The sequence below is a fragment of the Pinus tabuliformis genome, chromosome 9 (genome assembly GCF_031772625.1).
Source record: "Pinus tabuliformis cultivar Carrire ecotype Pingquan chromosome 9, CPIR1, whole genome shotgun sequence".
NCBI lineage: Eukaryota > Viridiplantae > Streptophyta > Pinopsida > Pinales > Pinaceae > Pinus > Pinus tabuliformis.
The window spans coordinates 873,735,310-873,750,239 of NC_142307.1; the positions used below are offsets into that span (position 1 = coordinate 873,735,310).

The 14,930-nt window shown below is 35.9% G+C and overlaps 1 protein-coding gene across 1 annotated transcript; it reads right to left on the reverse strand.

Moving 5' to 3' along the window:
- Positions 1–12,160: 12,160 nt before the first annotated feature.
- On the reverse strand, positions 12,161–14,560 carry LOC149151575 (palmitoyl-acyl carrier protein thioesterase, chloroplastic-like). The gene is made up of 2 exons (XM_089443203.1): positions 13,531–14,560; positions 12,161–12,373 (listed from the first exon to the last, which is right to left on the reverse strand). Exons 1-2 carry the CDS (start codon positions 14,557–14,559, stop codon positions 12,161–12,163), a joined length of 1,242 nt encoding a protein of 413 aa, XP_089299329.1. The 5' UTR covers position 14,560.
- Positions 14,561–14,930: the final 370 nt, after the last annotated feature.

The following is a 14,930-nucleotide window of genomic DNA, read 5'->3' on the forward strand; positions in this document are numbered from 1 at the left end:
TTTGTCAATTTCTTAAGAGTAATATTTATGATGGAAATGATGGATTCTTACTATGCATGTGTTCTTAATGAATCCTTATGTAGCAGAAGGGCCTATTAAATGGATGAAAACACTTTTGAACAATCTGATTAAAGAGTAGATGTGAGGAAAGTGTTACATGTTATTATCTGAGTTAATTTATAAAGTTTATGCATGCATTATGCTAAGCAAGTTATTGGAATAGACGCATGCAGAGAAACTAGGAAGTAGATTCTAGTCTTACATTTAAAAGTCGATACCATGAGTGTCACAAGGGGCTTGAAGCTTGCGTGCTATGGTTCCTCCTAATATTATTTTTAAAATCATGGGGAATTAGGGGTTATTTTCCAGGTAGGAGATGGGGTTACGTTACATGTATTTATATTTTTTAGCTAGCGATTCATTCAAAATAACTTCAATATGCAAACACAGGCTATATTTGACTTTTCCCAAAATAAGATTGAACTGTAACTACCTCACACTCGAAATCTGGACTACACTTAACTCAGCTTATCTCTTCGTACATCACTCTACTTTGATCTTGCTAGATCTTTGTGTGGGAGTAATTACTACTTTGAAGGTTGTGGCCTGTTTGGTATGTTGGTGCTACAACTCATGGGAAACATTATCGGTGATATGGGAAAGATGGTACATGTGAAATAAGAGATTCAAATTTTTGTTCAATTAAATGTTAAAACAAATATTATTTTTTCAATTATAATAAAATATACTTTATTTGCTTTAAAAAAACTATTATAATTTGCATTGGTCAATGCTAAAATAATAATAGAGTGGTCAACGAGCAAATTGATTGCTAAAGTTCTGCTTAGATAAGGATTAATTACTATAAATCAAAATATCTCTCTAAATTATATTGCTAAATTTATGAGAAAATGTCATTTTCCTTATTAATTAAACTGTGACAATAATTTATATCTAAATACAATAAACCAAACATCAATCTAAGCTAACTAGAAGTGAACAAATTAATGAATATAAATGACTCTCTCCAAAAAAACTATCAAGTACAACTTCTTTGTTTAATAACATTCAACCATTCCTTTGTTACTAAGAAATAATTTTCTTCTAACTATGTGCTTCATTACCCTAACTAACATTCGCTTAGTAAAATTTCCACCATGGAAAAAATAAAACACAATATTCTATAGCTATCCAAATCCTTTCATTATCTATACAATCCAAATAGCTTTCCGTATATCATGTCAATGCGCTTTTTCAATCTTTTCTTCCTATTCTCACAATGTGACAACGCTCATATTGTTCTTTGAATTCTTGCTTAAATGGTAATAATATAATATAACATAAAAAATAATCATATAATATCTTAAAATTATATTAAATTAAAAAAAATGTTGTAAGTTGAATGAATCTTGTTAAGTGTGAAGCCAAATTCATGCAGGATTCTAGATCCTTCTACAACGCCATTACTTTCTAGATCTCCATCTAAATCACATGCAGGATTCTAGATCCTTCTTCAGCGTCTATAAATTTGTAATTGCTCTGGCCAAGTAAACCAAGCAAAGGTCCAGGCCTGCTATGTAATGCAAAGTGATTTCTGTTCTCCAGTGATTGTTTTATCTATTTCGTTGTTTCTAATTGAGTAATCTTGTTGTTTCTCCATTTGTCTATCTCTGAAATTATTCTTTGTTATTGTTGTCTAAGTCTCTGAGTATAAATATGTTGTGTGTTATGTATGCTCTGAACTAACAACTGGTATCAGAGCCAGGTCTGAATATCCACTGTGCAATTTGCTTAGTGCCATCGCCTTACTCTAGCAGCGTTGATTAAAATGTTGGTTGTTACCTCTGGAGCTATTGAAGGATATGTCCAAGAAATCAAAAATCGTTGCGAAGAAGAGAGTCTAGGAAAAGGATTTGTTCAAGAAATAGTTGAGGAACTAGCTGAGAAGACAGCTGTTACAAGAAATAAAAAGGCCATGGGCATATGGTGAAATGTTCCATGAAGCCTAAAACGTGGAGTGCGTAAGTGCTTTACGTGGAGTTCGTAAATTCTTTTTTTCATCAAGCTTGCATATATACAAACCAACATATGTATGTGTGAAATGTGAAAAGGTTAAAACATTATATATGTTTTTTTATATTTATATAATTATATGTTGGAATTTTGAAAAGTATATTTTAAAAAGGAGCAGGAAATTTGAAAAGGGTATTTTAAAAGGAGGAAGGTCATTATTACTAAATTTTAAAGAGTAATAATTAAAGTTTTATTTTTAAATGGAGTTTTTTTTTTTGGGCATCAATATATTGAAAATGGAGATAACAGTTACAGAGATGGAGAAGTTGAGCGGGGCTAATTTTTCCCTATGGAAATCACAGATGGAGGATATACTGATTTTGAAGGATCACTATTTGCCGATTGAGGGCACAACAAAGAAACCCTCGTTGATGACAAATGAAGAATGGAATAAGCTATATAGAAAGGCGATTGAAACAATCAACCAATATCTAGCAAAGAATGTGTATTTCAATGTGTCTGGAGAAAAGACGGTTGAAGGATTATGTGTATTTCAATGTGTCTGGAGAAAAGACGGTTGAAGGATTATGTGTATTTCAATGTGTCTGGAGAAAAGACGGTTAGGATTATGAAAGAAGCTCCATCATATATATGAGAAGAACACGGCATCAAACAAAGTGTTCTTGATGAAGAAGCTTTATAATCTCAAAATGAAGGAGGCTGCTTCAGTTGTTGAGCACTTGAATGCATTTAATATTATTATGAATCAGCTTGCCTCTGTTAAAATCATTTTAGATGAAGAAATTAGAGCTATTTTGTTAATGTGTTCTATGCCAGATAACTGGGAAAATCTAATTGTAGCTATGAGCACTTCAATAACTATAAGGACCCTGAAGTTTGATGATGTCAACAACAGTTTAATGAATGAGGAACTGCGACGCAAGTCAATTATAGAAAACCAAGGAGGAGAAGCTCTAGCTCTAGCTGATCATGGTAGGAGAATGGATCGAGGCCAGCAAGGACAATCAAGATTGAGAGACCAATCAAAATCAAGGAGAGGAAGGATCATCTGCTCTCATTATGGAAAACCCGGGCACATGAAGAAAGAATGTCGATTTTGGAAGAAAGGACAGAAGGATCAGAGACCATCTAATACAAATCACAAGCCATCTACCACAAATGAAGGTGAGACTATTGTTGTAGCCAAAGATTGTGATGTGTTGTTTACTATTTCAGTAGAGGACGCATGTGTATATACATCTAGCAGTAGCTTTTATTGGATCCTTGACTCTGGGGCATCTCATCATGTAACCCCATGCATAGATAGTTTTGTTTCATATAATCCCGGTGATTATGGTAGAGTGCATTTGGGGAATAATAATTTTTGCAGTATTGTTGGAGTGGGAGATGTCCAGATCATGATGAAAGATGGACAAGCTATATTTTTGAAACAGGTCAGGTATGTACCAGAAATGTGCATGAGTTTAATCTCTATGGGACGACTGGATGATGAAGGCTATTCCACAAGCTTTGGAAAAGGAGTTTGGAAAATTAGCAAAGGAGCATTGTTCGTGGCCAAAGGACCCAAGACAGGAACATTATACACATTGAAGACACTGATAGGAAAATCAAATTTGGTTGCTGTCACAAGAAAAGGAAATTCAACAGATCTATGGCATAAGCGCTTGGGTCACATGAGCAAGAAGGGATTAAAAATCCTTATTGGTAAAAATTTATTTCCAGGTTTGAAATCCTACAATCTTGATCTTTGTGAGCATTGTATATATGATAGATAATGAAGGGTTTCATTCCTTAGAGGTGGCCATGACAGAAAGAAAAATGTGTTAGAATTGGTACACTCAGATGTGTTTGGGCCTGTTAACATCAAATAATTAGGAGGAGCATCATATTTTGTAACATTTATAGATGATGCATACAAGAAGGTTTAGGCATATCCCATGAAAAGTAAAAGTGAATTATTTGGAATATTTCAAAAATTTCATGTTGTTGTTGAAAGAGAGACTAACAAATTGCTCAAGTGTTTAAAAACAGATAATGGTGGAGAATATTGCTCAAATGCATTTAAAGAATACTGTAACTGTTTAGCATAAAGCATGAGAAGACTGTGCCTGGTACTCCTCAACAGATTCATGTCACAGAAAGGATGAATCACACCATTATGGAAAAGGTGCGAAGTATGTTGTCCAATTCTGGTTTGGAGAAGAATTTTTGGGCTGAAGCAGTCAGGACTACTTGCTACCTCGTAAATAGATCTCCAACTACAGCCTTGGATGGAAGCATCCCTGAAGAATTTTGGACTAGTACAAAGTTGAATTATTCTCACTTGAAAATCTTTGGATGTGAAGCATTTGTACATATTCCCAAAGAAAATAGAACTAAGCTAGATGATAAATCTATGAAATGCAATTTTTTGGGATATGCGGATGAATATTTTGGTTATCGTCTATGGGATCCAGTCAAACATAAAATTATTAGAAGCAGGGATGTTATGTTTAATGAGTCAGAAATGTTCAAGAGGACTGTAGGTGAGTTGGAGGTCAAGAAGGTTATTGACAGGTTTGAAGAGTAGCAGGAAAACATACCACCAATACAAGAAAATTAACAACAAATTTAGGAGCATGAGAACAACAAGTGGAAAATGATGAACAACAAGAAGAAGGAATCTTGCAGGAACCTTTATAGGAGATTCAACCTGATAATGCACCACCATAGTTGGTTCGTCGATCTTCTAGGCCTCATAAGCCTTCACAAAGGTATCCTCCTTCAAACTATATTTTGTTGATTGATGAAGGTGAACCTAATTGTTTTCAAGAAGCTTGTAAAGTTGAGCATAGTAAAGAATGGAAAAAAGCAATGGAAGAAGAAATGAACTCTTTGCTGGAAAATAAAACTTGGCAGTTGGTAAACCTCCCAAAAGGTAGAAAGGCTCTACAAAACAAATGGGTTTATAGGATTAAGCATGAAGGTGATGAAAAGAAGGAGAGGTATAAAGTAAGGCTGCTGATGAAAGGATTTGCCCAAAAGGAAGGTATTGACTTCATTGAAATTTTCTGACCTGTTGTTAAAATGTCACCCATTAGAGTCATTCTTGGTCTAGTTGCTACTTTAGACCTAGAATGTGAACAGTTAGATGTAAAAACTACATTCCTTCATGGTGAATTGGAGGAAGAAATTTATATGGAGCAACCAGAAGGCTTCATAGAAAAAAGAAAAGAAGACCTTGTTTGTAGGTTGAAGAAGAGTCTCTATGGGTTGAAACAAGCACCTCTACAATGGTACAAGAAATTTCATTCATTCATGTTGGAACATGGTTTTCAGAGGTTGGAAGCTCACCATTGTGTCTATATCAAGAGGTATGCTTAAGGAATGTATATCATATTATTGTTATATGTGGATGACATGTTGATTGTTGGGCATGATAAGAATAAGACCAATAGGTTGAAGAAAGATCTGGGTAAAAAATTTGCAATGAAGGATTTGGGACCAGCACAACAAATATTGGGCATGCGGATTATGCGTGACGAGAAAAACAAAAGGTCGTGGTTGTCACAAGAGAAATATATCAAGAAGGTGCTTGACAGGTTTAATATGAAGGATGCCAATCCAGTTGGTACACCCCTTGCAGCCCACTTCAAGCTGAGTACTGAATTATGTCCTAGTGATGACAAGGAGAAAGAAGAGATGAGCAAGATTCCTTATGCTCCAAAAGTTGGTAGCTTGATGTATGTCATGGTATGCACACTACCAAACATTACATATTTAGTGGGAGTAGTGAGTAGGTTCCTTGCCAATCCAGGCAAAAAACTTTGGCAAGCAGTAAAATGGATTTTGAGGTATCTCAAGGGTACTAGTCATTATTGTTTATGTTTTGGTCATGATGAGACTGTGCTTGAAGGATTTACAGATGCAGATATGGCTAGAGATATGGACACGAGAAAGTCCACTACAGGTTATTTGTATACATTTACAGGTGCAGCAATATCTTGGGTGTTAAGGCTACAAAGAATAGTAGCCCTCTCTACAACAGACGTAGAGTACATAGCTACAACAGAAGCTTGTAAAGAGATGTTGTGGATGCAGCGATTCCTAGGAGAGATAGGAATAAAGCAGGACAAGTATGTGTTATATTGTGATAGTCAGAGTGCTATTCACTTGGCGAAAAACCCAGCATTTCATTCAAAAACCAAGCACATTGACTTAAGGTACCATTGGATCGGAAATGTGTTGGAGGAAGAACAATTATCCTTGGAAAAGATCTATACAGATATGAACCCTGCTGATATGCTCACTAAGATTCTACCACAAAATAAACATGAGTTATGTAGAGGCATGGTAGGACTCGGTGTCACTTGATTCATGACTCTTATTTGGCTTCAAGTGGGAGAATGTTAAGTGTGAAGCCAAATTCATGTAAGATTCTAGATCCTTCTACACCGCCATTATCTTTTAGATCTCCATCTAAATCACATGCGGGATTCTAGATCCTTCTTCAGCCTCTATAAATTTGCAATTGCTCTGGCCAAGGAAAGCAAGCCAAAGTCCAGGCCTGTTACGTAATGCAAAGTGATTTTTGTTCTCCAATGATTGTTTTATCTATTCCGTTGTTTCTGAGTGAGTAATATTGTTGTTTCTCCATTTGTTTGTCTTTGAAATTATTCTTTTCTATTGCCATCTAAGTCTCTGAGTATAAATCTGCAGTGTGTTATGTATGCTTTGAACTAACAAATCTAAGAGGTTATGCAATATCAAGTATAACTGTATCCTCTCCCAGCATGAGCTGAAAATAAGTATTCAGATACTTTGTAACCACTATGAGCAGCTAAGATGTTTGTCCATAATACAGGTTGCTTAGCTTATAAGTGAAGTATGGTAGAAGTTGCTATGTGATTTTCTTAGAAGGCTATAGTAAGAACTAAGATTGTCCTATTTTTAAGTCTTATTCTTTTTGAGGCTGCTATATGCCAGTAAATTTTAATATATATATATATATATAATTGGTAATGCCAATATGTTTCTTGTATTGGCGTGGCACGTGTTGAAGGCTGCCACATGCAACTATATTATCCTAAACATAAAGCACGACATGGGTAAGATGAAATATGAACCTGTAACGAACATAGCTACACGAAAGCCTTAGCAGTGAGCTGGCCACCAAGCCGCCCCCTTAAAGCTAATAAAAATATATTCATTCTTTTTTACGCCAGGACCACTATTTTTTTTTTAATATATTCTTTTCAGTTTTACAAAAGGACCACCCTTTTTTAATGTGAGCCAACGTTTACTGATGTGATTATATGTTATTTGTCAAATGGTCATTTCAAACAATTTCCTTATGAAGAAAAACTTATTTAGCGATATAGAGAGACAAATACTTTTGCCGTCTGAAAACATAAATCCAATGTAAAAGGTGACAAGGGAGGAATACTTTTGCTGATTGCTCTAAAAACATAAATCCAATGTAGGAGGTGACAAATGGGATAATAAAGAATATTTGACAAAATGTAAAGTACTCAACTCAGTTAACCACGGTAACCACTTTACAATGTCCAACCATTATTGGGAGGGTTTGGTAGGGCTTTCCCACCATTTAGTTGTACCATATGAGACATCCATTGCATGCTCTCTCAAATCTTTCCTTTCCATAACCGTAGGGAGGTGTGTATCCTTGGTCGTTATATTCTGGTTATATACAGTATATCTGTTATTTCTGGTCCATCTCATTGTTTCTCGGAGTCTGGATCAATATTAGTATAGTTGTATTCAGGTTGTGTAATTCTACGTCTACGTCTACGTGTGTTTGCCCCTTCTAAACACACGCCATCCCAATCCCTCCAAACAGATTTCTTCAAACTCATTTTTCTTTGTGGCGAATGTGTCAGGGCCCCTCAATAACTCTTCTAATCCAAAATCAATTAAACAGTCGGATTGTGAGGAGAGAAAATTGCAGTAAGGAGATGATAGATGGTCTAGAATCCACAAATTCTCGGGTAAAGTACATACATCTCTTACAAAACAATGTGTCGCAGAGATCTCTCATCCTAAACTCGACATAGAACAAGTAGAGTTTCCAGCTTCTTCACACTCAACGTGATTAACATCTTCCAAAGGCAGTGGGGTCCAAGTCATCAGGCGTGATTGAATCATTCACAAGTAGGTCGGGCCATGACTTGAGAAATTAACAGTTTCTTTAAAATTACATAGTTTAAAGGGTTGAGCTGAGCTACAATTAGAACGCCCATAATCGTTCCAATGGTTTTGTCTTACTATTCCAAAGAGTTTCACTCCCATCGTTGTTTTCACAGCGGAAGTTGTGAAGACATGATGTTGTAGGGAAGGATATTTTGACCTTCTCCTGAGATTTTGCTTACTCGTATTGGTTTGAGACTCATTCAGTCATAATACTTTCTGGCTCAAATGAGTGTTCTAGTTCTTGATTTCGTTGTCAGTTAGCCCAGGGAGTTGTCTAGCTATCAGCGACCATATGCAATATTTTATAGAGACATTCTTCCCATCTATTCAAGTACAGAGTAGAGCAGGTTTCGGTAGCACCTTCGCTGAGCTTTGTCTACGTTAAAATCATTTTTCCATTAACAGGTTCCCCTTTTTCCTTGTATTACCACACTTCAATTATTTGAAAAAATTTCATAGGCCCACTAGTCACTTTGAAATCAGAGACGCGCCATTGCCACTTTCAATTATTTTAAAATTTCAAGTGCTCAGTTTGAAATAAAAAACGCACCATTCTCACTTTCAAATTTGGGAGGAAGAGGTGGCATTGAATAGTTTGAAATCCTAAATGATGCGATGGCATTGAATACCGACGTCTCATCAACGCATTAAATATATCTACACAATCCTAAATGATGATATGACATTGAATAGTGGAGCTTGTCGGAGGTAGAGTCATCGAGTTGCCGGAAATTCTATGGATATGTATGAAATTTCCATGGATATGTATGGGTCTCATGGATATGTAGCAGCATGAGTTGCCAGACGGAAATTCTATGGATATGTATGGCTCTCACGGATATGTAGCAGTGTGCAACCTACCTTCCTTCTGATGGATGCATGAGTCACGAGTGTACCATAACATGTACTTAGAGCTTATTAAATAACCTATAGAGTTGGAAATATTGGTGGCCAGTTTTAAGAGATTTGCAATAATATGTTGAATTTAACACGTTGAATTTAACATTGAATCAAATTAGATATAAATAAATTTAATTATTTTTAAAAATTAATAAATTTTAATATGTAATATTCAATTATATAAATTTTAATTTTTTTTAGTCAAACACAAATAATATGAGTTTGACCAAAAAACAAATACAATATCTACAACATGAGGAAAAAATAATAAGGAAAATATAACCGGAAAGACCAAACTATCTCATCTTGCTCACTTCGAAGAGTAAAGCAGTGAGCGGATTGAGGGTTACTATAGGATTCAAAGAATAGAGAGATGGAGATTGTGGTTGTCACAAGTAAGGATGACAATGTTCCACCTTTGGCCCAAAAAATGTAAAAAAGAGGAGAAGATCCACCACTACCTTATCGGAAGAAAGGTGGAGATGAAACTGCACCAACAAATGAACAAGAATCGACCCTTTAGCAAGAAGGAAAAAATGAAAGCTCAATTATCAAGTTTTTTATGTATCATTGTAAGCCTAGTTGAGACAGACCAACATGCATGTTATTCATGTTATGCTTTGAAACATTTCTCCATTAAGGGGGAGCTTGGAATAATGGAGAAATATAGGGTGTTCAAGATTAGTTGTTAGTTGATATTATGGGTCATATTTAGTTCTTGCATCCTATTTAGGAGGAAGTTGTTATAACTCCTCAACAAATCCATAATCCTATATATGTATGAACATTCTGATTGATTGAATAGAAGTGTTTTGTGCAAGCACTCTTCAGGTTGATCTAGTTGCTCATTTCCTCCTTATTCTGTCTCTCCTAAATTTTAGTACTATTAGATATCACATTAATAGGGAGATGACCCATTAGCTCTAGGCATTTAAAATAATTTATTATTTTATGTGTAATTTATCATGATATTCTGATTAATTCCTAAATTATGGTTTCCTCCGTGTGGGGCAAAGTCATATCATTTTCATTATTTAATTCCAATTTCGAAAATATAATCACTTTCATCCAATATGTGATTTATACTTTGTTAGTGACTTAGGATGATGTTGCTATCCTTTGAATCCATTAAATGTTACAAGAATATAATATGATGAAACATAATTACAAAAATTTGTATTGAATAATCATGAGGACCATGCATTCAAATTATTAATAATTTGTTTGCATTAGGTAATCGTAATATCAATGCATTAATTTTAATCATATAGGATAAAATATATGAAAGAAACATGCCTAAATAACAAAAGAATGGCCTATCACAAAAATAATGCATATTATGATGTTCATTCCTATGTATAGGATGCAGCATCATGCATAGCTTTTAAAAGCATAAAAGCATACAATGTTAGGTGTAACTAACTTATATCTATTTTTCTGGATACCATGTTCAAATAACCTTCTAACATTCATTAATTATCAATTACAGTTCTTGATAATTTCATTATTGATCACATAAAGTTCTAATTATACCACATATATGCACAATTGATTCATGTTTTCATGAAATGTATATAAATTTTGGTTCATTTGATATTATCGTGTTTGAGGCACTAAATTTTCACTATATTTCATAATTAAATAACTCAAATCATAGTAAAAATATTCATATGTATATATTAAAAATCATATATTTATAATCATATATATATATCTTAATAATTAATTACATTCTTTCGCTCTCTATATAACAACTAGTATCTTAATGTAATTTATAAACTTACATTCTGTAATTTATAAACTTACATTCTGTAAAAATCAAGATGGTTGGAAAACTAGTAAAAATATTTCTATGTTATCAAACCTTTCAAAAAAAACCATTACAGAGAGAAAAGGAAAAAACAATTATAAAGAGAATTTCCCATACTTATTTCCTACCCATGGGAATGGTGCTAATTAATAAGGACCTCAAATGGACAAGTCACCCGTATAAATTCAACCCAGAACTAAACGATATTTCACATTTACCCTTAGCAATCAAATATAAAGAGATATCTTAATTTAGAGAAAAAGAAATAGTGAAATCAAACACCGCTCATATTAGAAAGTTTAAAATTTAATTTGAAAATGATGATTATATTTGGTGAAGGAAATCTTTTCCAATCCAATAGAACACCTTTTGATCTCTCCAAAACATAATACACTAAATGATGTAATCATAACCAATTTCTTTCTAAATGATGTAATCATAACCAATTTCTTTCTTGATAGAATCAGTAACCCTTATAGTTTATCCATATTTATAATGATTCCGTCAAACAAACATTATTAATTGAATTAGAGTTAATGGGATGATTATATCACTCCTTAAAAAAACACCTCATGTGAAATTACATGACTGCATATATGATTTTGCGGCAGTTTGTGTATAACCTAATCTACAAGTGCATTTTACTTCTAATTTTTTATTCGACTTTACGGAAACAATGATTTAGATAATTAACCGTATGAACTTAAAATAACTACTGTCTAATCAATAATTTCCGTCCATAAAACGAAGATAATGTGAAACAAACCTTAACCCACAAAAACTCGTGTAATTGTTCTCCACAACGACTTTTTTTTAATAAGGGAACACAGAAGAACAAAGAATTCGAGTTCTTCGCTGATGTCGACTGTCAAGATTGTCACCCTTTGTTACAATAACTATCTTTAGAAAGCAGTGACTGCCCAGTTAGGTTTGAAACTAGATAAAATTACAGATGCTCAATAATATATTCTATTAATTGTTGAATGAGGAAATTACACACATATTTATACAATCAATAGTCTTAAGATAGGAATGCTATCTTAGACGTATAGTAGTGTGAATCTCTCAACCACACACTAAACTAGGAGAAACTATATTCTAGCTTATTCCTATTATGTAGGAACAAACTCCTCAAATAGAAAATTACAACCATAGACAAGTAGGAATTAATTATTTCCAACTCCCCCCCTTAATGACTACTTGTCATGATAGTCAAATCCACCACCATCAGGCGAATTGCATGTACAAAACCTCGAAAAACACAATCTGCCACCCTCGGACAGATCCACAACTTCTCTGATCCCGTGGATCCCCTTGAAGGTGAATTGCTGTGATCCTGAACGAAAAACCCACGCCCATTGGCGCGATTAATGGCCTAACAGACGCACCAGTTGGCCTTCCTGGCGCTGCTGTCAGCGGGAAAAACGTGCCAATCCCCTTCTACTCAGAAAAAAATCATCTGAGTCCGAGCCAGGTGTTCTGCAGTCCACCTGCTCAATTGAACACAAAGCTCTCGTGTACACAGCCACAAAGGCAAGCTTGTCAAACAACGCATTGACATCCACGATTCCAACCACAAAGGCACCTCAAGCCACATAGGCGATTCAGCCACAAAGGCACTTCAGTCACACAGACTATATAGATGGTTTCTGGCTCACCACCAACCATCACTTTACAGTTACAAAAGATGGTTTCAGGCTGACCATAAACCATTACAAAGTGGTTTTGAGATCACCACGAACTTTCAGATGCCTTTAAAAATCTTACATCTGATTCCACATTTTGGAGTTTTTGGGTAGATACAATGACTATTACAATAACATGCTAGGGAGTCTATTCCACAAACCACACTAACTCAAACAAATATCTATTTTGTTGTCCACCATAAAGGTTGTCGCTGCTCCTTTACCTCATCTGTGAGGGGTCCACTGATAAAGAAACCGGAACATAGGCACTCACAGCCACACGAAGAAAACACAATTTTCCCTTCAAGAACAATAATCCAGGACTCCACGGTCCAATCCTCCATCGCATTTCAGTATCCAATTCTCCTGGCATCGCAACATAATGCCACTTCCCCTACTCATAGTATCAAGGCTAGTCACTGTTTTTAAGCATACTGCCTCATGCTCGCTAACAATCTGCAACACGATCTCAATCATCCTCCAATTTCTGATGTAGCTCCAATTGATGTCGTTTTCACGTCAGGTTCACCATTCCCTGCAAATTTGCTTAGTGTTGGAATGACCAGTTCCAACACACATTCAGAATTGTGACAATAGTTGGTCAGACCAAAGTCACTTCAATAATAACATAAAATACCATGACATGAAATACTTATTATGAAAAAACAGTAGCATTAGCCCCAAAATCAACACGGTATACACCAGGCATCATTGACAATGCTCTTGCAAGTTCTACACCGTATTTAACCTGCTAGCCTATATCAGAATCTCTACCCAATTCCATGTATTCTCCTCTTACTAAACCATGCAAGCTTATGAGCACAATGTACAAGCGCTTTCCCTTATTGTCATCAAACCAGACTTGCAAGTTGGAGAAGTTGCGCGGAAAAAAAAAAAAAAAAACGCACGCGCCATCTCCAAAATCCAACCAATATATTTAACATTATTGACATGCTGATTCACATCCAAATCACTCCACCGTGGTGATAAATCTGAACAGATATACTGAGCAGTATCATCCTCCAGCTTTTGTAACTTTCTGGTGTCTTCTGTCATAAAGATATTTCTTTGTGTGAAATAAGGCTGTGTCTCTCCTTTGACAGCATCAGGAATTTTGGACAGTTTTCTTGTCTTTCTATTCATCATTACCCAGGTACTAGTAGCTCGTGTAAGGATGGAGTTCATCTTTGAATCTCGAACAAGCCAATCACGTCGCATGCCATTTTTACCTGATGCGCCAACCCATGTATCTATCTCCACAACATCATCGCATGAGGGATATCGTTCAACTTGAATTTGCATGCGAGCCACAACCCACATGAGATTTCTCCGGCTCATCTCAACAGTAGCACCGAATCCATCCCTAGCTAGCCCAGAAAGCCAAACATGGTTAAGAGCAGTTTCCTGAAGATGATTCATCAAGGTTTCAATAGAAGCCGTTCTGTCTGCACCAATTTCATAAGATCTTATGGCGAAGTTTTGCCTGAAAACCAGACTGTCTTCCACAAACCTGCCAAGTCTGAAAACGTCACCAAACATGTCTGTTTTCCTTGGCTTCCAATCAAAATTGGTCCACTGCTTCTCGGCTGCCAGGATAATGGTAGCAATAGTTGCAAGAAGCATACTCCAATCTGGGAGCTGATTGATCCTGCTCTTAGCGGGGCTTTCTTCCTCGGGTGCTTCCTTCAGGCCAACATTATGCTTCATGCTATCCACTGCTGTTCCGTTCACCTTGATGCCATTGATCTTATTAGCCCCTTGGGATTTTCCATTGACTTGGAGTCCCTTGTATGTAGTGGGTTTCGGCTTAACATCAACACGCTCAGGAGAGCTCACTGGCATTGTGGGCTTTCCTGATGAAGCAGCTGACGAGATCTTGTTCTGTATGTTGCATTGGGAGCTTGAAGAAAACATTAGCATTGTTGCAGCGACGGCTACCATGTTGAACGACGATGATGCTTTTCACACAGATCTCCTCCTCAAACAACGCTGCTCCTCAGAGCTGCTACCCATGGCTCCTTTGCTTCAGCGGTCAGATCCACACTTCCATTGCGTATGTCCACGTTGATCTCGACTCCTCCACGATTTTTCTTGGCAGATCCCAACACAGAAATTGAGATATTCTCAGCCTCGCCATTAATACATCTCCCTTCATGTTTTCTCATCAATTCCCCATGCTTCTCACCATTATTATCCCCCACAGGTCCCACGACAGCAACTCCAGCAATATCTCGGCCACGGCTTTTCTTGCCAGTTCCCTCTCTGGCTCTCAACACAACAGGACTCCATCTGTTCATGGAATCAGCAAATCT